This window comes from Enhydra lutris, unplaced genomic scaffold (genome assembly GCF_002288905.1).
Source record: "Enhydra lutris kenyoni isolate GAN:26980312 unplaced genomic scaffold, ASM228890v2 scaffoldscaffold17, whole genome shotgun sequence".
Lineage (NCBI taxonomy): Eukaryota > Metazoa > Chordata > Mammalia > Carnivora > Mustelidae > Enhydra > Enhydra lutris.
The window spans coordinates 4,505,887-4,530,092 of record NW_019154101.1 but is presented as its reverse complement, the minus strand read 5'-3'; the positions used below and the strand labels follow the sequence as shown (position 1 = coordinate 4,530,092).

Here is a 24,206-nt window from a genome sequence, read left to right as displayed (position 1 = left end):
CCCTCTCCCCCAGCCCCGCCCCGCCCCAACCCGGGGCTCCAAGCCGGAGCCGAGTCTACGCCTGGGGGTGAGTACGCGACCCTTCCCCAGCCCCTTCTCTTTTCTTTGAGGATCCTACCACCACCCAAAGAAAACCCCGGACTCAGCTGCGTGTCCCCTCCCTTCAACCTGTGCGGGACCCAGAGGTGCCCGGGCCCGCGGGACCCAGCGGTGCCGCGCGCTGCCCCCATCCCCGCACCATCCTGAGCCAAATGCGAGTCCTGCGAACCCTGCCCGAAGGTCCAGATGTTCACCGCCGTTTGTCCCCACCCCTGGGGAGATCCCGAGGGGTGGGACCCCGCGCCCCCGGCCCCCTAGCGCCACTCTTCTCCCACCTGCCCGATCCAGGTGCGCGTCCCCCGCGTGCCCCTCCAGGGTTCCAGCTGCGCCCCCATCAGCCCGCCGCCGCTGTGGGGAACCTGCCGCCCCCGCCCCCGAGTTTTAGATTCCAGGGTCGCCAAGTCCAGTGCCCTCGGTCTCTTTTATCTTTTCTCCTGTTTCCGGGGCTGAGTACCCCAGAAGCCGACCCGGGCACGGGTTTGGGCTCGGACAAGGGCAGGGTTCGAGGGAGCTGGCGTGAGGCCGGCCTCTGCCCCCGGCCCGTCTGGGGACTGGTCGCGGGCTGGGGAGGCGACTGGCCCCGGGAGCGTGTCCTCTCCTTGCGCCCCACACAGTGCAGTTCATTCATGAGCCGCCCGGGCCTGCGTTGGAGGGTGCGGTGGGGAGAGGTTTCAGACGGAACCAGGAGTGGGTCAAAGGCCCTGTTGGGGGGAGGGGGCGCGCTTTGTCCCTCCCGGCCTTCTTGACCGACTAGAGAGGACAGTCCCAAAGATTTGGCGCCTTATTCCTCTGAAGAGAAGGTCGCTTGGGAAGTGGAGAGGAGAGGTCAGAGGGGCCGGCTGCCCTTGGGGCTCTGTGCTGCCACCTGCCTGGGTCCCCTGGGGGGAGGTCTGGCCGCTCAGCCCTCCACTTCCCTGGGGGGGCAGGAGAGTCCCAGCTTCTCTACCCAGTACTACTCTCTAGCCTTTCCCTGGGTCAGTCCAGGAAAAATGTGGCTGTGCCCAACCCCTCTTGAGGATACACCCTCAGTCTTGCCTCCCAGGTGCATGTGAGGAGAGGAGTGGGAGTGTCTACCAGGCTTCCAGCCCTAGTGTGCTAGCAGCATGACTGTCCTCCAGGGCACCAGAGGGTCCAGGCCCTGGCTTGCTCCAGGTGGCACATGCTGGGACCTGCTGTTGGCTCATCCAACTCAGTCTTGGCCTATGGGTGGGTAGGTGGGGATGTGGCAAGGCAGAAGGCAGGTGGTGGGTAGCTAAAGGTAGCTAGGCTGGCTAATCCCCTTTCGGACATCCTGCGAGTTCTCTCCAATGATAACGGCTTCTTAGAGACCTCAGTTCAAATTCCAGCTCTGCCATTCTTTAGCTGTGTGACCTTGACAAGTTACTTAACCTGTCTGAACCTTAATTTTAATTTAAAAATGTGTTTACTACCACCTCCTTACATGATCTATCATAGGGATCAACTAGATAACAGGTAAAGAACCTGGCGCCCTGCCTGGCGGCTGATCAATAACAGGTTCTCTTCTCTGAACTCCTGACCCATCCTGGCATAACATCACTCTCCCATACCCCCCAGCTTTCTGGCCTACTGCAAATGGATTCGGTATGTTTGAAGAGTTTGGGGCGACTCCCTGCCACTTAGTGGCAGAGTCCTGAATGGCCATATAAGCCCTTGGGTCTAAAAAAGAAGCCCACCCTGACCGAGGGGCTCTATCATTAAAGTCTGTTTTCCTTTGTTTTTATTTTTACCAGTTTCCTCCACCAAACCAACCCTTTTATGCCTCTCTTTATCAATAACATTAGCTGATTTTTTTTAGAATCTATCACATGCCTTGAACTGTATTAAGAGTTTTACATAAGTCATCTTGTTTAGTTCTCAAAACAAACCACACAACTAAATTATTATTCCCATTTTCAGATGAAGAAACTGAGGCCGAGGGTGGTGAAATGTATTTTCCCAGGTCAGCAGCCAGATCTGTCTCATCCTAGAGCCTGAACTCTTAGCCCCCAGGCTCTGCCACCTGTCTTCTGCACTTCTCTCAGAACCTGGAATCACAAATGCAAGGTCTGAGTGGAGGGTCTCACAGCAGGCAAGAAGGAGGGCAAACAGAAATAGGATGTGGCATTTCTCCAGAGCTGTAGCAGGCACTCGGTGGCCCCCAACTTCCAGGCCCCTGGTAGAAGCTGCTCTGTTGGCCAGGGCAGCAAAATGCAATGGCCAAGAGCATATACTTAAGCCAGGCTACCTGGGTCCATATCCGGATCTGTGACAGACTGGCTGTGTGACATTGGGCAAATTGTGTACCTTCTCTGTACCTCAGTGTCTTCTCTGGGTCCTGATGGCCAGGAAATGAGATAACACGTGTAAAGCACTTAGAACAGTACCTGGCACAAAATCAGTAAAACAAACATTTGAGAATACATCCTTTTCCTATTGCTTTTATCCTCACTCAGTGATACTTTTTGCCCTTCCCTGTGAAGTTGGGGGTGGGAGTGAGGCAAGGATATTAATACATCTTTGCTACAGTTTGGAAGACTGATGCCCAGGTTACATAGTAGCAGAGTGGGCCTCCATTGTCTTTTCCTCCCTTCAGACCACACCGCCTTCCTAGGAGCACAGGCCCTAAATGAAATCTTCCCGAATAAATCTGGAAGGAAAAAGCTTTTAACTTACAACTCCCCCACCCTCACAGCGCACAAACTTCTTAATGGTAAAATAACAACCTTTCAATAGCTGGAAATAAAATCTTCTACCACCCTCTACACACTGCCAGCTAAAGCCTCAGTGTCAGACTAGAGAAATTCCAGGATACAGCTGGCTGAGTGGATGAACTGCGCCCCCCCCACCCCCCCCCTCCCCCCCCCCCCCCATATTGGGCCTCAGTCTCTTTCCTCCAATCAGCTACTCTCACTAAAAGTTTTGAGCAGCTGCTCTAGGTGAACTTCAGCCCAGCAACCCCGCCCCACAACCCCCACAGTTTGGAACTCGGAGGAAGAACCCAGTCCACCTGAAGAGCCACCAGCTCTGGCTCTACCCTTTACCTGCCCTGTGACCTCTTGTGGGTTGCTTCTTTTCCGTGGGTCCCTGCTTCCTCCCCTGTAAAGTGGGTGATAGTGATCTGATCCAGCAAGTGTGCCCTGCCTTCCTTAGGTTTGGGAGGCGACGTAAGATCAATGCGTTTGTGGAGGGGAGAGGGCTTTGTGACTGTAAAGAAGGAGGCAGCAGATGGATATGGTCATTTCAGTTACTTAGCATCTGCCTGGACCTTCACCCACCCTATGGGGTCCCCTTAAAAGCTCCCAGAATGTTCCACCTTCCTTTGGTGTGGAGAGGACTAGTGTTGGTGGGGGGGGGGGGTGCCAGGGGTTTGTACCCATTACATTCTGGCCTGGTGGAGCCTTGGAGTTAGGGAAACAGTAGAATCTATCTTGATTGCCAGAGTGCATTGGAGCTGGGAGTTAGGGAGGGGAGCCGCTCCTGCAGAGGGCCCGCAACTACCACAGACCCAAGCTACCTCTACCTACCTTTAACCTCACCTTTAACCATAGTGCCCCAGCGTTCTATGCATCTTATGTTTACATACCCAGGCTCCCAGACACACCCCCACCCACATCCCAACTTAGAGATCAGTCACCTACCTCTCCCCTACACACACACACACACACACACACACACACACACACACATTCCACATGTGTACACACCTGAACGTACACATTGCCTCAGTGCTCTGGTGTTTTCTAGCTGGAGAACATTTAATGGGCATGTACAAAGCTTCCATGTTATGCAGAGCCCTGCTCTAGGCACATCAGAAGAGCTTGGTGCCCTGAACACTGTTCTAGCTTTAAAAAGAGGTTGATGTAGGTTTGAACCCCATCTTTTTCTTTTTAAAGATTTATTTATCTGACACAGAGAGAGCAAGCGAGAGAGACAGAGAGCAAGCACAAGCAGGGGGAATGGCAGGCAGGAGAGAAGCAGGCTCCCTGGTCAATAAGGAATCCCATGTGGGGCTGGATCTCAGGATCCCGGGATCATGACCTGAGCCAAAAGCAGCCTATTAACCAACTGAGCCACCCAGGCGCCCCAACCCCGTTGTTTTATTAGCAGTGTGACTTAGGGAAAGTTACTTAATCTCTCTAAGCCCCTGTGCCCTTATCTTAAAATGGTAATAATATCCAACTCAGGATTGTCAAGGATTAAATAAAACACATATGTATTATTCTTGAAACAGTGGGCACTTGGTGCCTGTTGCAATCACTGAATTAATGGAGTTTTGGGGTTTTTTGGTTTGGGGTTTTTTAAGGCAACTTGAGCTGGCAGGGAAGAGGGAGGCATAACACATCAGGCAGGTACTACCTTAGCCTTCCTAACATAGGCTTTCCAGAGACTCCCTGGGACCAAGTGAAACATATAAACAACCACAGCTTCCCCCTCCATGCGAGAGCTGGTGACTCTTGCCCTGTAATTGAAGTGTTAGGAAGAGGCTGGGGAAAACCAGGGATCAGTGGGCAGGAGAAACCCTCTGAGTCCCGCCTCCCCCCCACCCAGGGGGCTGGAGGATGCTTCCTCCCAGAGTTACTGTCACTGATTCTAGGTTTGTTGTTCTCTCTCTTTGTCTGGTTTTCTCTCTTCCCTGGGGAGCTCCCCTCAAGGCAGAGTTTCAGTGTTGTCAGCAGAAGGGGTCCCCAGGGGCCCCCCAATAGGACGCGGGTGGGGCAGCAGTGCCTCGGCCACACTTCTCCTCCACCCTAGGAGCCTCCCCAGAGCCCTGCTAGTCTTCGTCCCCAGGCACTCCTAGAACCCAGGTATCCGGGCTGGCTGGCCCTTCCCTCCTTCTCCCCTGCCCCATCCACCCAGACCACAGAAGGCTGGACAGCCGCGCAGGGGTGGGGATCGTGGACGGAGGGTAGTATCTTGGCTGCAGGGCGCTTGGGCGGGGGAAGAGGCCCCGCCCACTCTCTCTCTCCCTTTGCCAATGGAAAAGCTTGCTGGAGGGCAGGTGTTCCCAGGCTGCTCTACTCCAGAGGCAAGAGCAGGGCACTCTGGGAGTTGTAGTCCTCACACCACTCAGGTGACCCCTGTGCTGAGATAATTGAAGAGGTGAGGAAGCTGGCCGGAAGGTGGGTGTAGCTGCTTCCAAAGCAGGGGGAAAGCAGCGAGAGTCAGCAGGAGTGACTGGGACCAGGCAGATCACACAAACCCAGAAGCCCTGTTCTTTCACTGACTTCCCACTCTGACCCCATCTTTAGGTCCCTACTCTGAGCACAGTGGACCAGCTTGGAAGCTAAACATCTTTTTCTTTTTCTTTCTCTCTTTTTTTTTAAGCCAATTGTATTGAGAAAGTGATTAACAGAGTTGAAAACTCTAAGCAGATGAAACCATGCCAATTTTCTAAGAGGTTGGAAGAAAAGATCAGGAGAAGCTAGCTGGCTCCTGACCCATCCTCCTGGGCTTGAATCCTCAGGCCTAAGACTTCCCCCATCTTCCCTCATACTCAGTTTTCCAGGGACAGAGAAAAAGAGAAAGCAAACATGTGAGCGTGTGTGTGTGTGTGTGTGTGTGTGTGTGTGTGTATGGAGGTGGTGAGAGGCAGACATTAGAGACTCACAACTTCCAGTTTAGAAAAACCAGTCTCCCCAGTCCAAATCTGGGCCAAGTTCCCCAGACCCAGGGTGGGGTCACAGCCTTACAGCCAATGAAGGTAAATCCATGTGACTCAACTCTCCCCTCCCCAGGCCCTTATCTCTGGAAGCCAGCGCTTCCACCCACCCAGGCTGCCTGGCGGATCTGCCCTCACTCCCTGTCCCCATGCTCCAGCAGGGAGCCACGATGGGGATCAGGGACAAGCCCAGCTGACCCCTGTTCTCTCCGCCCAGGAGGACCATGCGGCAGTAGCAGCCATGCTGCCCTTCCTTCTGGCCACTCTGGGCACCACGGCCCTCAACAACAGCAACCCCAAGGACTACTGCTACAGTGCCCGAATCCGCAGCACCGTCCTGCAGGGCCTTCCCTTTGGGGGTGTCCCCACCGTGCTGGCTCTTGACTTCATGTGCTTCCTTGTGAGTGCTCACACACTATCCCCCCACCAACCCCACACTTGGCATCCACACCCTGTACAAAGCTCACTAACACCTGCTACCCTAACCACTCCACCTCACTCTGACTCCCCAGGCTTAACTGCGGGAGGGGTCCGCATCACCCAGCCCGAGCCTAGCCCCTGACCGTCCACCCAAGCCAGGGTCATCCCTTTCTAAGACAAAATCCCAGTCCCTCCGCCCTTGCTCTCCTGGCTAGTCCAGTGGGTAGACAGTTTGTCTGCCTGCCAACCATTCCCTCTGCCCTCAGGCACTGCTGTTCTTGTTCTCCATCCTCCGGAAGGTGGCTTGGGACTACGGGCGGCTGGCCTTGGTGACAGATGCAGACAGGTAAGACTTTGGGATTCTCCCTTACCTGTACACACACACACACATGCACACACACACACTTACTTCTCAGGGATAAGAGCCAGCCCTCTCTCATCCCCCTTTGTTGGGGGGATGAAGAGGGACCAGTCCCAGAATGGACATGGGGGACATGAGGGCCTGGGCCTCTGTCCTTTGCCAGTCCCTAGGGACCCTCCCCCACCACCCCTGTTAACCCTGTCTGTTCTCTGTCCCCAGGCGTCGGCGGTGGCAGGAGAGGGAGCGAGTGGAACAGGAATAGTATGTGGGGCACCTGCCCCCTCATCCCCACTAAACCAGCTTTCTCTTTTCTTCTCTCATGCTTCTCTTCTCTTCCTGCCAAGTTACTGGTTTCTCTTTGCAGTTTTCTCCTCTGCAGGCTCGTGTTTCAGGTTAATGCAGGCGGTGTGCTTTGCAGAGCAGGGGGCTCCCCAACTTGTCTCTGCCTCACTCCCCCATCTTCCCGTCTGGCGTTCAGCCTGAGAGAAGCCCCTCCCTGTGTGCCCTGCTCTCCTGGTGACTGGGCTGGAGGGGCAGTCCTCCAGGGAACTTACAGTACACTCACCTGTTGGTCACAGAGACAAGAGGGGGCGTCACCAGTGGCTTGCCATCCTCTAACAACTAGTTCTTCGTATTTCAGGGTTCCCTGCTTACCCCTTCTGGAGGCCTGGGAGGGGGGCTTTCCATGGAGCCCCAAGTCTGGCCTTTCAGGTCACGTCATTGTCTCTGCCTATAGGACTGGCGTTGGAGTTTCGGCAGCTGCTGGGGTCAGGAAAAGGGGAGGGTAGGGGCCCACCTGGGGAACATCCCCCAGCCCCCAATACCCCTAGCCCTTCTGGGGCTCTCCTAGTCCATCCTTTCCTTCAGCTCCCCATTGCCTGGTGCATAATATTGGCTCTCTTGCCCCCGCATCCCGTCCCCTGCTGGTCAGCTCCAGAACTGCAGGGCCTGCTCACATTGTTACTTCGGGGGTAATGGTGAAGACACTGTCCTCCCTGCTCACTACCCTGCGCTGGTACCCCCCAGGCCTCCTGAAGCAAAGAGGCAGGGAGAAGGCAGTCATTCCTCCCCGCTTCAGCCTCTGCGCTTTCTGTGCCTTGTCTAGCCCCTGGAGACCTGGAGTGGGAGCCCCCCACTTCAACCCTGCTCCCCAGGAGCTCAGACTCACCAGGCTCTCTGATCTCTCACCTCCCTAACCCCCAGTGTGGCCTCAGCTATGCACGGGGACAGTCATGACCGGTATGAGCGTCTCACATCTGTCTCCAGCTCCGTCGACTTTGACCAAAGAGACAATGTGAGTGCCCTCCCCCAGACCTGTTCACCTCCTGTTCCTCCTCCAGGGTGGGAGGCTCAGAAGCCTTGGCCTCCAGTGGTGCAGGGTCAAGGACCTATGGAATGTGACCTTCTCCTCAGCAAGGGTAACGCTTGTCTAAGAGCCGCAGGAAACCCACCCAGACTTGGAACTCCTGGCTCTGTGCTCCATGGTGACCCCCAAGCTAGCACCAGCCTAGCATCACACATCCCGAACTTTGTCCCACATAGAACTCTGTGCCTGTCCCCCACCCCCCGATTAATCCTAAGGACCCCTTTTCCCTTGGGGTTTTAAAAGTAACAACAGCCTTTCTGGTCCATCGAGCAAACATAGACTTCGTGTTGCTCAGAGATGGCAGGCTAGTGGCCTGGTGGCCCTCAGCAGGATGGGGCCAGTTGTGGGTCATAGCTGAGTGACAGAGGCCCCTGTGGACGAGGCATGTACCTGGGGATTCTCAGCAGTCCCCAGACCTTCACTCACGTCAGGCCCAGCGCTTAGGCGTTACCTGCCTGGCCCCTGTCACTCGGCCGGCATGGGCGTCCTAGACGGAACTCTAATCTTTAGGCCCCAGGATGGCCCTGGTCAGTCCAGCTTGGGCTGGGGGCCCTGGGGACAGCAGCTCTTATAGCAGCCACAGTAGAAGAAGCCAGTCAGCCTCCTGAGTTGGACTCCTGCTGGTGAGTGGCAAAGCAAAGGTATCACCCCTGCCCACCGAGAGGTGTCTGGATGGTCCCCAAACTCAAGTGATGTCTGCTACAGGGAGCGGTCCTGCCTCTTAGCTGGAAGGCGCCTCTCTCCCCGATCCTGGGTTAAGTCCGGCCTTTCTACTAGGAGGAAGGTGGGGGAGGATTCTTTCCATCTGGCATCCCCCATATGTCCCCAGCCTGCTGTCAGGGCGGGGAGTTTCTGGCTGAAGGCAGGCCTGGGGGCTTGAGGGTAGGAACTGCAGCTCTCAGGGATGCGGGGTCCCGTCCCGCTGGGGTGTGCTGGAAGAAAGGCGGCAGGAACTCAGGCAGTTTGGCCCGCCCCTCTGCTGTGGGCAGCCATGTTGCAAACGCTTGTTAGCTACAGATCTGGAGGTCCCCACTGCCCTTGCTAGAACCCTGAGTCCCACCTGTCCTTCCCCTGATCCACACAGGTTCAGGCCTTCCTCTGTTGGCGCTGCCCCATTGGCTTTTTGCAGGGATGTACAGCTCTGGGCACGAGATCCACAGATAGCCCAGTTTGCCCTTAGTCCTTTTCTCCTTTGAGGGCTGGCACCTTCCCTCTTGCCCTCTGGGATGCACTCCTTTTGGGGGGAGGGGAGGGAGGTTGTGGAAGTTGTGCCAAGGTGGGCCACAGCCCAGAGGTGGTCACGAGCATGGGGTGGCTGGGATTCGAGGGGGGGACGGGGGTTCGGGTTGGAGGGGTAGGGACTCCAGCTGATAGCCCTCTGTCCCCTAGGGTTTCTGTTCCTGGCTGACAGCCATCTTCAGGATAAAGTAAGTGAACAGTCTTCAGACTCTAAGGAGAGAGAGAAACTTGAGAACCTGTCACTTCCCCACAAAGTCCAGCCGCCAGCAGCTTTGAGGGCCTTTAGTGCTCCCAGCCAGCCCAGCCGCCTGCTCCCTACTCCAGGAGGCCAGGCCCTGGGGTCCCGGCCGCCGTTGTCCCCTGAGCTCGCCTCCCCTTATCCCCGCCCCGTCTCCTGTGTGCCCCCTGCCTGGTGGGCCCACTCTGCCCGCAGCTGTCCCAGCCCCTGCCACGCCCCGCCCCGAGGGCAGAGGCTGGAGCCCCCCCACCTCAGAGCCTCGGCAGCCAGCGGGTGGGGGCGGCAGGCAGGCTGGGAGCAGCCAGCGGCAGGCAGGAGCCAGTATCCAGAAGTCAGGAGGTGGAGGCCGAGTGCAGCAGGCAGGCAGTGAGCGCTGAGAGAGGCAGGAGGCCCGGACAGGTCAGCGCCGCCGCCGCCCCGGCCCGGGCCCCAGGGCCCCTGCCCCGGGGCCCCACGCCTGTGCTTCTCCAGCACCCACAAGGCACCACTGTGGCCCCAACCCAGGTCCTCCCTCCTGTTTCTACCTCTCCCACCAACCTGCCTCTCTCCCTCCTCACCTGCCCTTTCCATACCCTTCTGCTTCACGTCTCTCACCGTCTTCCTCTCTCTGCAGCCTTCCCCATCGCCCCTCTATTCCTCTCTTCTCTCTGTCTTCTTCTCCCTTCCTTCCCCTTCCCTCTCCCTTTCTCCCCACTCCCTTCCCAAAAGTTAGGGGGCCCAGAGACCCCACCCCACCCCCACAGTGGTGCCAGACCAGCAGGGGCTGGGGGGACATGGGGTGGGGGCGGGCAAGGCAGGCAAGCTGTGACCCCTCGGCTGCCCCGGGCCTCACCTAGGTCCTCTGCCGCCCCTCACCTGCAGGGATGATGAGATCCGGGACAAATGTGGGGGTGATGCCGTGCACTACCTGTCCTTCCAGCGGCACATCATCGGGCTGCTGGTCGTCGTGGGTGTCCTCTCTGTGGGCATCGTGCTGCCTGTCAACTTCTCAGGGGACCTGCTGGGTCAGTGAGGGCCAGGATGGGGGTGGTGGGAGCAGAGGATCGGGGGCAAGAGGACCCGTGTTCTGACCCCAGCATCATCCTCTCCCTCTTCTTACCCCCTCCCCAGAGAACAATGCCTACAGCTTTGGGAGAACCACCATTGCCAACCTGAAATCCGGGTAAGGTGGGAAGCCGGTCAGGGAGGTCAAGGTCTGCACCGAAGTCTAGCCATGACAGGGAGGGGTGCAAGGGGCCACACAGTAGGGAGTGGTGGCTGAGGCTGCCGACGAGGCTGTGGGACCCCAAGGATTTGGACTGGAGACAGAGGAGGTGGAGGTCTGTCGGGGAGCCCCAGGAATGACCAGACCCAGAAGTAGCTCTGTGACTGCCGGCCAAGGAAAGATGGCAGCAGGCAGTTGGGGTGGGAGGCAGTGTAGCCAGTGGGCAGGACAACAAGAGATGACCTCTTGGGGCCATTTCAGCTGTAGTGGAATAATCTTGGCGCCTGGACAACGTGGAGTGTGGGGCCTGCCCCGGGAGGGGGTCCATGCCCAAAACCTGGGGCAGGTGGGGGGCCCCGTACCAGGGCTGAATTCACAGCGGGAGCTTGGGGGCTATCTGAGTGCATTGCCATCCCCAGTGGCTCCTTGTCCCCCTCTGCCTTCCCAGGAACAACCTGCTATGGCTACACACCTCCTTCGCCTTCCTGTACCTGCTGCTCACCGTCTACAGCATGCGGAGACACACCTCCAAGATGCGCTACAAGGAGGATGACCTGGTGAGTGGAGCAGAGCCCCAGCCTGCCCCACCCCAGCCTCTTCCCTTCTGTCCTCCTTGCTTGCCTCAGCCCTAAGGGGTGTCTGTGCTAGGAGGAGGCCACCTGGGTTCCCATCCTGGCCCCGCAGCTCGAGAGCCCCTATCCACATTAAGTGACCTCCCCAAGCCTCAGCTTCCCTGTCTGTAAAATGGGACAACAGAACCTTCCTGAGGTCGGAGGGAAGGGGAAGTGGATGGACCCATGGAAAGCACCTGTGCTGTGCCTGGCCCCCAGGAAACAGCCGTGGGGATGCTGTGGTAGTGACAAACACTGTCTGCATTTGTCACCAGGCCAGCCATGGCACCGGGCCCTTACGGCCTGAGGGTCAAGAGAGCCGGCCCCCCTTTCCTCTCCCCCCAATGACTGCTTGGGAGCAAGAGGCCAGATGGCTCTTTCATTAAGCTCGATGCCTGATTTCAATGAGATACACTCTCCTGGCTTGCCCTGGGACCTGGCTTATCCCGAAGGCCTCCTCCCACCCTTCAGCTCCTTGTTCCCCACACCCTCCTGGCACATTCTCGAACCTCCTCCTCCGGAAGGCAGACCCACTCCCCTCTCACCCCAGGTGAAGCGGACTCTTTTCATCAACGGAATCTCCAAATATGCAGAGTCAGAAAAGATCAAGAAGCATTTTGAGTGAGTGGCCACTCCTACCCCCAACCCCGGGTCCTGAGGGCCCTTCTTCGCCGTTCAGCCCCTTAGACTCCTCCTGCCCTCGCACTGAGGTCTGGGGCTGATGCAGGGATGGAGGTGAGACCACGGGAAAATGACATGAGTCCAGGGTATTCCAGCACTTGGGCTGGGTGAGAGGCACCTGCCAGAACAGGGGAAATACAAGAAATACTTGAAAAGTGAGAAAATTGGGGTCCTATCCCCTCCCCTGCCATCCCCACCCAGCTTGAACTGGGTCATGGGTTGTTGACTCGGGGTCCATGGGCCCTTTGAGGTGTGTGGCTTCAGACTTCGATGTGACATTCTGAGGTCTGTGTGCAGACCAGGAGGAAGGAGCTCCTTGGCCTTTGTGGATACTGAGGGAGCCCAGGTGTGCATGTTTGCCCAGGCTCTTTCCAGCTCTGAGGCTCTATCTTGTGGGGAGGAGAACACCCTCCTCCAGGAGTGCTGTGTGACCGGGACAGTGTGTGGACAGGGTTAGGGATCCTGTCATACATTCACCTGTACACTCAGCAGACTTTCTCAGATGATGCCAGGCCAAAGCACTGCGGTGGGCCTTGGGGCCATAAAAATGAATGAAAGGTCATTAAGCTCTCGGGGGTTCCCCTGGGGAAAGTGGGCCTTAGGAGCTGGTGCAGGGTCTGATGAGAGTTTGGTCTGAGGTCGGTCTGTGGCCAGAATTAGGAGTTGGCCAGTGGCCTTGATAAGGGACCTTGGTGATCAGGATCAGGACTTCAAGAGGTCTAGATCCACCATTAAGTGGCCTGGATCGAAAGTCAGTTGTTCTGGATCAGAACCGGACTGGGAGGCAGTGTCTGGCCAGGGTCAGATTGCAGACCCCTTGGCGGCCCACCATGAGTGGTTTGTGATCAGCAGTAGCGGATGGATACCCATTCATTCAACACACCTGTCTTGTCACCTTCTATACCCCACTCGTAAACAAATTAGAAACAGGCCCTGCCCTCCCAGAAGTTACAGAACAGCGGTCAAAATTAGATCATCCTCAGTCAGTACAAGAGCGACTTGGGATCCTCTCTGGAGTCCGAGCCGTGATCAGCATTAGGGGGCAGTCTGGGTCAGGATTAAGGACAGCGTGTGCTCAGAATTAGGTGACATCTGAATATTACTGTCCTGTTGGACTCAGCCGTCGGCTCGGACTGGTAAGCCTTTAACAACCCATGCTTACTGAGTTCCTGCAGTGCGCCTGCGCTGGAGTCAGGCTGGGGTTTCAGCAGTATCCAAAAAAAAGAAGCAGCCTCTTCCCTCACCTCCTATCCCGGTGGGCGAGGCACGGAATAAACAAACAAACTAGTGACAGACGTGGCTTCAAGCAGGGGTAGGCGCCGAGAAGAAAACCGAAGCAGGGAGAGGGACAGAGTGAAGGAGTCAGGAAGGGGTGCTGTTTCCAGCGGGCTGGGCTGAGGGGACTCTGACAGGATCCTGCCTGCAGTGAGGAAGTAAACCCTGAGAACCAAGCATCCTTTCAGCACATGGGTGCCGTACACGTACTGTGTATTTCATACCAGACCCGATGGGTGTCCGTGGGGAGCTCAGAGTTCAGCTTATCTGTTTCAGGGGTCAGCTTGTGGTTTTGTTTAAGAAGCAGACTCTGATTAAATTTAGTGGCCAGCCTTTAAGCAGGAATGGGAGAGACTGTGGTCCTGATTGGGGCTTGGGGGATCGAGGGGGTGAGCATGAGGGAATGACCGTCTCATAGATCCATTCGTTCAGCACGTGTTTACTGAGCAGCTACTAGGTCTCAGCTGTTGGCCCAGGCCTGATGTATGGCGGCAGGCAGGTGGGCGGGGTCCCTACAGACGATGATGGTGGACTGTGTTTCAGGGAGGCCTATCCCAACTGCACGGTTCTTGAAGCTCGCCCATGTTACAACGTAGCTCGTCTTATGTTCCTCGATGCCGAGAGGTAATGGGGGGGATGACACAGGAGGGGCCCCTGCCTTTTGCAGGGGGCATCCTGGCTGTCCCACGGGGACCCAGCTTCCCTTCCAGGTGGTTCCCAGGGCATGTGATTTTAATCTGAGGACATACCCTTCTTCAGCTGCAGTATAAGAAACTCAGGCCAAATCATAGAATTTCTGGCCCTTAAGGGATGGGTGGGAAGACCCTTGAATAGAGGCGTATCTGAACCATGTGTTCTAAGCTGATCCAATTGTAAGCTCATCCCTGTCCTTAGGGAGTGGACATAGATGACCCCTGAGCTGAGCTCCCTACCCGCCCTCCCTGCCATTCATGGCCCCAGTTGGGCCAGTGGGTGACTGGGCACCTGGGTCTCACAGGAAGAAGGCCGAGCGGGGGAAACTCTACTTCACAAACCTCCAGAGCAAGGAGAATGTCCCCACCATGATCAACCCCAAACCCTGCGGCCACCTCTGCTGCTGCGTGGTACGAGGCTGTGAGCAGGTACGATGTGACCCCGGGCTCCCAGAGCTCCAGCTGGGTATGGGGAGGAGGTGGACAGATCCCGGGAAAACCAGCCACAGTAGAGATGGTCACATTCCAAACTTGGGTCCCCTGACCCCAGGAACACGCACACACACAGGCCTTGCACATAACCGGCCAAAGGTAAACAGACTCCCAGAGCAGGCTAGGCCCCAAGGTGGGGTAGGGTTGGGGGGCCCGGGACTGGGAGCAGAGTGCAGCCCTCCCCTCAGGGCCCCACCTGTCCCTACAGTCTTTGAAGCCCCGGTTCCCCTATTGGGTTCGTCCCCATCCATGGAGTGACCCAGGTTTACAAACCCCAAATCAGAAGGGCTCAGCCAAGAGAACAGCCTTGTGCGTATTTACTGACTCTGTGGCTTTCAGCGAAGTTTCTCGACTGCTCTGTGCCTCAGTCTCCTCCTCTGTAAGATGGAGCTACCCACCTCCAGATTGCCGTGAAGGTTACATGAGTTAATGCGTAGAAAGGCTAGAGCAGCGCCTGGTCTGCAGTAAGGCCCGGGTCGGTGCCACCAAGCGTGCCGGGGAGCAGCCTGGCTCTCTGACCAGAGCCCCCCCCGTTCCCCTGGCTCACTTGCCCTTGGCAGGTGGAGGCCATCGAGTACTACACGAAGCTGGAGCAGAAGCTGAAGGAGGATTACAAGCGGGAGAAGGAGAAGGTGAACGAGAAGCCTCTTGGCATGGCCTTCGTCACCTTCCACAATGAGACCATCACCGCCATGTGAGCCCCTGTCCTGCGGCCCATCCCCATCCTGGTGCCCCGGGGACTAGCGGGGCTCCTGGGTCCCCGAGCTCATGGCCAGCCCTTGGCAGTAACCAGCGCCCCTCCCCCAGCATCCTCAAGGACTTCAATGTGTGTAAGTGCCAGGGCTGCACCTGCCGTGGGGAGCCGCGGGCCTCATCCTGCAGCGAGTCCCTGCACATCTCCAACTGGACTGTGTCCTATGCCCCCGACCCCCAGAACATCTACTGGTGAGCACTGCAGGGCAGCCGGGACAGGCTTCATGTAGCCTGGTGGCTGCAGCAGGGACGGGGGAAGGGAGGCAGGGCTGGGGTATCCCTAGAATGACCCTCACCTCTGCCTTCCAGGGAGCACCTCTCCATCCGAGGCTTCATCTGGTGGCTGCGCTGCCTGGTCATCAATGTCGTCCTCTTCATCCTCCTCTTCTTCCTCACCACCCCTGCCATCATCATTACCACGATGGACAAGTTCAATGTCACCAAGCCTGTGGAGTACCTCAATGTGAGACCCAGGCCCCATACCACTCCCTCTGTGCTGGGTCCCGAGACACAGATACCAGGCCTCGGAGCCCTCTTTGCGGGGGGTGGAGGGGGAAGCCAGAATGCCCTCTGGTCCGGGCTAGCTCCGGTTCTGCTTAGCCAACCCAGCCCCATCAAGAGCTCCCTGTGACCACAGGCTGCAGAGCCCTCTGGGAATGCCCTTGCCACCTTCCCCCGAGAGACACCACCCTTGGGTTTGCACAGCCCTAGAAAGATACCAGAGAAGAGAGTGAGCCCAGGCCAGTTTTAACAGACAGTGTGACCTCGGACAAGTCTCCTTCTCCTCATCACCCCCCTGCCCCCTGCCAACCCCGTCTCTCCAACAGAAGAACAGAGGTTCAGACTTCTACTGGCTTCTGAGCTTAGATTCTGATGCCCTTATCAAAAGGACTCTTAGGTGAACCCCAGTGTGGAAAGCAAGGCTGCTCAGATGGCCATAGAGTGAGGGGTTATTTCCACCATCTCCTCCCTCGCTTCTCCTACCACACACACAGCATACCTTCTTGGAGCCTCAAAGTTCAAAGTCCAAAGTCAGACAGTTTGAAAATTCCTGAGTGATAAGAGCAAAATACACCAGACCCAGTTGGCCTGGGTTCCTATCCCCACGCCACTGCTCACTTAGCTGGGTAACCTACTGAGTCTCTTTTTGCCTTAGTTTGCTCATCTGTAAAATGGACCTATAGCATTGTTGGGAAGATCCATACACGTAAAGCCCATGATCAGTGCCCAGCACTTAGGAGGTACTCAGCCAATGCTAACCATGACAGTAACTCCCCCTGCAGTGGTATTCGTGAGCCCGGCCCCCACCCTCGCTCTGGCCCTGCAGGTTCTGGATTTCTGCCACAGGGCCCCAAGAGCCATGGGGCCTGGGACTTAGAGGGGGAGGGGGCAGGTAAGCCAAGCATGCCAGACAGGGGCCTGCTAGACAGCCCACGCCTGAAACGCTCCTCTGTGCTCCACCGCAGAACCCCATCATCACTCAGTTCTTCCCCACCCTGCTGCTGTGGTGCTTCTCGGCCCTGCTCCCCACCATCGTCTACTACTCGGCCTTCTTCGAAGCTCACTGGACACGGTGAGACACCGCACACATGCCCTGCGCTCTGGGCCTCCTAGGTGTCTGGCCATCCCTGCTGGGAAGCTCTCTCCCCTGTGGTCTCCCTGCCCCAGGCAGTCCCAGAGCTGCCAGGGAAGGGAGGCTGGCCAGCATCTCACACTTGGGAGGCCCCCGTCCCAGCAGATACCATACGGGCTGGGGGGAGCAGGTCTGGGGCAGGGTGTGCTGGTTCACTTGACCTCTGCCCTTGTGCCCCCTGCCCCAGCTCTGGGGAGAACAGGACCACCATGCACAAGTGCTACACCTTTCTCATCTTCATGGTGCTGCTCCTGCCCTCGCTGGGACTGAGCAGGTGGGTTGCAGAGGACGGAATGGGAGCTGGGGATGATGGGGAGGGGCAGGATGAGCAAGGGGAGCAGTTCAGGCTCCCACTTCCCTCACAGAGCTGGGGGACCCATGTCTAGGGGGCATCCCCAGAGGTTCATGGACTAGACTCCATCTCCCCTGGTGTTCTGAGCCATTCCAGCCCCCCACCACACCTCTCTACTCCTCCTCTCCAGCCTGGACCTCTTCTTCCGCTGGCTCTTTGACAAGAAATTCTTGGCTGAGGCAGCTATTCGGTTTGAGTGAGTGACCTGGGCTCCCAGGGAAAAGGACCGGGGGTGGGGTATATGCCTAAGACACACTGGAGGTGGGGGTAGGGAGCTCAGATGGCAGGGCAGAGTCATCCCAGGATGACCCCACAGCGCTCAGGTATAAGACGTGGGAGATGTCCCTGGGGTCTGTGTTGGGGCTCATTCTCTGGGAAACCATGTAGAGGGTACCTTCAAGGTATATTTGGGGCTCTGGAACCCACACTGGGGGATTTCTGTGACAGCCTGTAGAGCTTGTATTCTCTGATTAACTCTAGCAGTCAAATTTCACACAGGAGACATCTGTAGTGGGATGTTGGTCATAATTTGGGAATGACTTGGGGGTACCCCTGAAGGTCCTTGGAGCCCACACTTTTAAATATCTGTGGAAATCTTGGGCTCACAACTCCAGAGTATTTATGGGGAACTATGGGGCTCATACTTCGGGGGTTTATGGGACACAAGTCATGGGAAGACCTCTGCAGTTTCAGGCTCTTATCCAGAAGTGTGACTGTGGAGTTCCTTATGGGGTACCTTTTCTGGGGAGCCCTAGGAGGCTGTTTGGGGGTGAGGGGATGGAGGGCCACGTACCATTACTGTATATATGGGCATAAGGTCGAGGGGTCTTGCTATAAGCCATCTGTAAAAATCTTGGGCTCACACTTGGGGTGTCACAGGCTTTGACAAAGGTACTGGGGCTCCCCACCCTGGAGATCTCTGAGGAAGGGTCTGTGGAGCTTGCATTCTGGATGTGTCTGAGGCACACACTCTGGGGGTAACTGTGCCTTAATTTAAGGTCTAAGGGGGTACATTCTGGGTATTCTTAGGGCTCACACTCTTAGGGGTCTTTTAGGGTCTCATGACCTTTGTGGGGATCTCAGGCAGTCATACCCTGATCATTGGTGGTCTTAGGAGTCCGGAGCGCTCTTCATGGTCTTTATAGGGCACAAGTTCTCGGGGCACCTCCGGGCTCACACCCTTGGGTTGGATCCACTCACACTGAGGGTGTTGGACGTGTCTGTGGATAGTCTGCCGTCTGCCCTGGAGCTCATGCTCTGGGGGGCACCGGGGCATGGGTGCTTGCGGGCTCAGCTGGGGTGTCCCCACCAAGGAAGGCGCGTCAGGGGCGGAGGTGCGGCGTGCTGGCATGCTGGCCGTGGGCAGGCATTCGCTGGGTCGCCCGAGAGGGCAGCGCTGGAGCACTTGGTGCCCGCAGGTGCGTGTTCCTGCCCGACAACGGCGCTTTCTTCGTGAACTACGTCATTGCCTCCGCCTTTATCGGCAACGCCATGGACCTGCTGCGCATCCCAGGCCTGCTCATGTACATGATCCGGCTCTGCCTGGCGCGCTCTGCCGCTGAGAGGCGCAACGTGAAGCGGGTACGGCGGCCTAGGGCCGCAGCGGCCCACGCAGCGCCCCCTGGTGGGCCCAGTCTGAAACAGTGGCGGCCATGCTAGGGTGTGGGGGGCACAGGGGTGCTGGAACTTGGGGGACCCAGTTCCGTGGCCCTGGGATATCCCCTTCCTATCTGGAGCCTCAGTTTTCCCATATGTGCAGCGATGGATCAACATAGATAACCCAGCCAGTCCTGACAGTCTAGTGTTCTGATGGGAGTTGGGGAGGTCCGGGTCCCTAGACCTAGGGTCTTTGTTCCCTAACCCCACACGAGGGCCCTGGGCATCCCATCCCCCAGGCCTAGCCACCTGCCAGCCCCTGATCTCTCAAAGGTCCCCCGCCCCTCAACCCATGGCCCATCACTGTACCCGCCCTGAACTCCCCCTCAGCCCCTCTTTCCATCCACTTCGCCCTGCCGCACCCTGGATATTGGGTTCTTTTTCCCCACGGCTTCGTTCCTAGCCCCCTGTCCCCTTCTACCTGCCCTGCGCCCTTTTAGCCTGTCCCCCCCTCCCTCCCTGCGCCCTTCTAGCCTGTCCCTCCCTCCCTGAGCCACCCTCCTACCCCTCTCCCCCCCAGCATCAGGCCTACGAGTTCCAGTTTGGCGCAGCCTACGCCTGGATGATGTGCGTCTTCACGGTGGTCATGACCTACAGTATCACCTGCCCCATCATCGTGCCCTTCGGTAGGCACCGCCGCGCCGGGACCTGGGCCCTGCTCGGGGGGACCCAGGACCTCACCTGCTTCACTCTAGTAAGGCAGGCCGCCCCGAGTGGACAGGGCCCCGGCTGGGAGACCGGCCCCTCGGGCCTCCCGCCCGGTCCCTGCCTCAGTCTGGGGCCCGGCCTGGGGGGGTGGAGGGGGAAAGCCATCTCAGCTCAGGCTGGCCCCAGCTGGTGTGCCAGGCCCCTGGGCAGAGTCACCCCGACATGGCCATACTCATCCACACCAAGTGCCTTCACTCAGCTGACATACTCAGACATACATCACATGTTCCTAGTGGTGTTCCCACACATGCACACACTCACACTCCTACACGGAGTCCGCTGCTACACTTGGAGACAGTCCCATAAGCTCAGGAATGACCTTTGGAGTCCAGGGCGGGGCTGGGCTTTTGCTGCTCACAGAGGTACCCCGTGGTAGCTGAGCTGTGCACCTCAGACTAAGCAGCTCTTCCTTCTGAAATCTAGCAGTTTCTCTGCAGCTGTCACCCTACTAGTTCCCTCCGCTGTCCGCCTCATCATACCCTACCCCTTAACCACTCTCCCTGGTTATCGAAGGCTCCAAACTCCCAAACTAACCTCCTCATCCTTTCAAAAGCTCCCGTTCCCTCAGGCCCCAGGAAAACAAAACTTACCACCTAATTTATACTCCTCTGTGTAGGGACAGGGTAGGGAAAAAAAAAAAAATTAAGGGTTTCAAGAAGAAGCTCATTGACCCAAAGAACCGACTTCTAACAGTAGGATTTTCAGTGAGGGGCCGTGGAAAGAGGCAGGGAGCCTGAGGAAGGGGACACTGTGTGCTCCTGCGATGGGCTTGGGGCTCTGTCCCGGACTGGGGCTGGGACAGGAGGAGGGAGGCCAGCCTCTCAGCCGTCTGGGAAGGACTAGGACGAGCTGGGACGAACACACAGAGGCCCCGCGGCACTGGTTCCGAGGTCAGAGCCCGTGTGGCTTCCCCCAGGGCTCATGTACATGCTGCTGAAACACCTGGTAGACAGGTACAATCTCTACTACGCGTACCTGCCGGCCAAGCTGGACAAGAAGATCCACTCAGGGGCTGTGAACCAGGTGGTGGCCGCACCCATCCTCTGCCTCTTCTGGCTGCTCTTCTTCTCCACCATGCGCACCGGTGAGGGCCGCCCCACACACACACTGCCCCGTGGGGCGGCAGGGCACGGTGGGGGAGGGTGCAATCCAGAGTGAAGCAGAGCAAGCCATGGGAGAGCCCATGGTGGCCAGGAGCCCAGGAGAAGCCAGGTCAGGCCATGGCACGGCACGTAGGAATGCAGGACTGCATTCAGAAGGTAGCCAAAGTGGGGTGGTGGGTCCCCGGGAGGGGGTGCCCAGAGGAGAGGTAGCAGCCCCATCCTTTGCGTCCCCCCCACCAGGGTTCCTAGCCCCCACGTCCATGTTCACATTCGTGGTCCTGGTCATCACCATCGTCATCTGTCTCTGCCACGTCTGCTTCGGACACTTCAAATACCTCAGTGCCCACAACTACAAGGTGTGGGGTGAGGGGGGCAGGGGATGGCTGAGGGCAGAAGCTCAAGGGGGTGCAGGGGAGCAGGGGGCTGGGTGGGAGCTGAGGGTGGGGCAGCAAGGGGATCAGGGAGGCATGAGGTCATGATGGCGACTGAGGGCAAGGAGGCTCCCCACTCCCTGACTCATTCTGGACCCCTCAAGATTGAGCACACGGAGACAGATGCTGTGGACCCCAGAAGCAATGGACGGCCCCCCACTGCTGCTGCTGTCCCCAAATCTGCGGTGAGTACCCAGATTCATCTTGGCAGAGGGGGGTGAGGGGGGTGGGGGGAGGAGTTGCTGACTGAGGCTCTGCCCAAAACCAGGGGTCCCGCTAGTCCTCCAGGAAGTGAAGCCTGTTCCAGCCCCCCGGGGGCAGGGAGAGATCTGGCTTCACTGAGGGGGCTGCCCACATCTCCCTCTGGGAGTCTCACTGTCCTGCTCTCCAGAGACCCTGAGATCCCCCGTTGGTCCCTCGCCATGGGGAGCAGCTGTCCACCCTCAACTTCTACTCCTTTCCCCCTTCAGAAATACATCGCTCAGGTGCTGCAGGACTCGGAGGTGGACGGGGATGGGGATGGGGGTCCTGGGAGCTCGGGGGATGAGCCCCCGTTGTCCTCGTCCCAAGATGAGGAGCTGCTGATGCCGCCTGATGGCCTCACGGACACAGACTTCCAGTCTTATGAGGACAGCCTCATAGAGAATGAGATTCACCAGTAAGGGGAGGGAGGGGCCCTGGAGGCCACGCCCTGCCCCCCCCCCCCCCGCCCCCCACGGACACTAAAAAAAAAAAAAAACCCGCTAATAATTTATTAGATCTAAAGCCCCTTCGTCCCTCATCCCCTGCTTTCATTAAGGTATTTAAACCTGGGGATCTCACCACTCTCCCCCACCATGGAGGGAGGGAGGGAACCCCCAACCTCAGTGAGAAGAGCCCCGAGCCGGACCCGGGGCAAAGAAGGGTGCAGACAGGGTTCCCCCAGATCGGTGCCCCCCACGCTAGTAGTGTGGTCAGGAAAGGGTTATTGAGAGCCAAGAGGGGTACCTGGTGCCGTGGCTGGAGACCTGGGGGCGTGGCCCAGGCAGATCAGGGGCTGCCCCCCCTCCCAGTTCTTTCCTCCCTCCTGAGCCCCCCTGGGATCTGGCACTCCAGGGAAGTGGAGCCTCCAGCCCCGTGTGGGTTGCATGAGGGGGAGGGGCTGCAAAGTGGGAGGAAGAGTCAGGCCCCCAGTCAGGGAGGCGACCTAGGGGTGGGGGGTGGGCATGGCTGACACTGGAAAATGGGTTTTTGCACTGTTTTTTTTTTTTTTTTTCCTTTAAAATAAAAATGAAAAGAAAAGCTCTGAGGCAGGTGTCTGATTTTGCTGCTGCCCTGGGCACATGGGCTGGGGACTGAGCACCCTGCTTCATATCTGGAGGACTTGTCCAGTGCCTGGGCAGAGACTTCTGGTGCGGGACCTCAGTTTCTCCAGGGAGAGGAGAGAACAGGCCCAGGAGACTTAAGGGGAGCCTCGGGCAGGAGGGGCCTGCTGCGGTCACACTGGCACCCCCATCCAGTATCAGCCCTGAGCCCCAACGCTACTCCCTGCCCTGAGGAAATGGTGGGACTGCTCACAGGGACATAAACCCACTTTCTGAATCCCCAAAAGCCACACAAATGGGATGGACATTCAGGGAGAAAGGCCTGGCAAAACCACAGGTTCTCCACTGGTCCAGGAAGATGGCTTCCTGGAGGAGGAAGATCCCAGGAGGGCTACTTCTAGAAGACTCGGCAGGTGGTTCCCAAGGGGAGAGGCAAGAAAATGGGGCGGGAGTAATCTACCAAACAATATTATTTGTTGTCATTGTTGCTACAACTTCTTGAGCAGGTGTTACGTTTCTGGAATTATGCTAAGTGGCTGTATTATGTGTTCTAAGGCATTTACTCCTCAGGGAGTTGGCTCTAGGGTCAGGCATGGGTTTGCTGTGAGGATTACATGAGATAAGATATGCAAGTGCCGGGGCGCCTGGGTGGCTCAGTGGGTTAAGCCGCTGCCTTCGGCTCAGGTCATGATCTCAGAGTCCTGGGATCGAGCCCCGCATCGGGCTCTCTGCTCTCTAGGGGAGCCTGCTTCTTCCTCTCTCTCTGCCTGCCTCTCTGCCTGCTTGTGATCTCTCTGTCAAATAAATAAATAAAATCTTAAAAAAAAAAAAAAAAGATATGCAAGTGCCCACTTGGCCCAGCGCCTGGCCCATGGAAAACACCCAATAAACGTCAACTCTAATTAATGCTATGATCATTAATAGTACCTACAAAGTGAGTGCGGTTTCCCTCTTCTTATGGAGGCTCAGGCAGGTAGCTATGGGGTTTGTCCAAGATTACCGGCCTGGAAGGAGTCTTGGGAAAAGCCCTTCTGAGCATCTCAGTGAGCCAGGCCCCTCCACCCTTCTGTCCCTTCCCCCGCAGGAGTGCCTGAGGCCTCGAGAAGCCTCCTGCTGGACAAGTCTCCTACCCAGCCAAATCTTGCCCAGTCCCAGACCCAACTGTAATCCACCCTCTGTAAAAAATTTTCTGTGGCCACTCTAGCCCATCCCCCAGAGGCCCTCCCAGCCACGTGGCCACACACAGTGTCTCCTGCATGTCCAGTGGGTCTCCCGAGAGCCAGGAATTCCAGTCCCAGCTCTGCCACTACAGCACTGTGCAACCAGGGGAAGGCCACCCCTCCTGTCCGCACCCATCTGCTCATCAATAAAACCAAGGAGTAAGACCAAGTGGCCCGAAAGTCTCTGAAGCACCCTGCCCACCCATCACCCACCACCCATCAGCAGGACCCAGAGAAGAAAGGGAGTCAAGGAACTCCCAGAGAAGGAAAAAGGAGAGACCCCAGGGGCAGGAATAGGAGGGGGAAGAGAAAAAAAGATATCACAAAGGCTTGCAGACAGGCAACCAGAAGTGACCAACAGCAGGGACAGCAAACATGGCACAGAGGGGCGCCTGAGTGGCTCAGTGGGTTAAAGCCTCTGCCTTCAGCTCAGATCATGATCTCAGGGTCCTGGGATCAAGCCCTGCACTGGGCACTCTGCTCGGCAGGGAGCCTGCTTCTCTCTCTCTCTGCCTGCCTCTCTGCCTACTTGTGATCTCTGTCTGTCAAATAAATAAAAAATCTTTAAAAAAAAAAAAAAAAAAAAACATGGCACAGAGCCTGTCAAAGATCGCCCATGCACTGACAAGGGGTGGGAGGTGCATGGTGTGCAGGGTTCGCCCACCCCAGCTTGCGGAGAGATGCCCTCTACCTGACACACGTGGCTTGG

At 57.4% G+C, this 24,206-nt stretch overlaps 1 protein-coding gene across 1 annotated transcript; it reads left to right on the top strand.

Moving 5' to 3' along the window:
* The first annotated feature begins 28 nt into the window (after positions 1 to 28).
* On the top strand, positions 29 to 22,211 carry LOC111147637 (transmembrane protein 63B). The gene is made up of 24 exons (XM_022503827.1): positions 29 to 67; positions 5,976 to 6,158; positions 6,445 to 6,524; positions 6,759 to 6,800; positions 7,743 to 7,833; positions 9,295 to 9,332; positions 10,244 to 10,386; positions 10,493 to 10,544; positions 11,035 to 11,143; positions 11,748 to 11,818; positions 13,697 to 13,777; positions 14,151 to 14,274; positions 14,898 to 15,031; positions 15,145 to 15,282; positions 15,400 to 15,553; positions 16,557 to 16,663; positions 16,911 to 16,997; positions 17,206 to 17,271; positions 18,494 to 18,656; positions 19,252 to 19,357; positions 20,356 to 20,523; positions 20,783 to 20,898; positions 21,078 to 21,158; positions 21,444 to 22,211. The coding sequence occupies exons 2-24, from the start codon at positions 6,000 to 6,002 to the stop codon at positions 21,633 to 21,635; spliced, it is 2,502 nt and encodes an 833-aa protein (XP_022359535.1). The 5' UTR covers positions 29 to 67; positions 5,976 to 5,999; the 3' UTR covers positions 21,636 to 22,211.
* Positions 22,212 to 24,206: the final 1,995 nt, after the last annotated feature.

What these genes read in the sequence shown, in the direction of transcription:
- LOC111147637 (XM_022503827.1), top strand. Translation starts at nt 6,000, where the DNA reads ATGCTGCCCTTCCTTCTGGCCACTCTGGGCACCACGGCCCTCAACAAC. An exon ending in TTGACTTCATGTGCTTCCTT is followed by an intron (nt 6,159 to 6,444) that starts GTGAGTGCTCAC and finishes CTCTGCCCTCAG; the next exon opens with GCACTGCTGTTCTTGTTCTC. An exon ending in ACAGCCATCTTCAGGATAAA is followed by an intron (nt 9,333 to 10,243) that starts GTAAGTGAACAG and finishes CCTCACCTGCAG; the next exon opens with GGATGATGAGATCCGGGACA.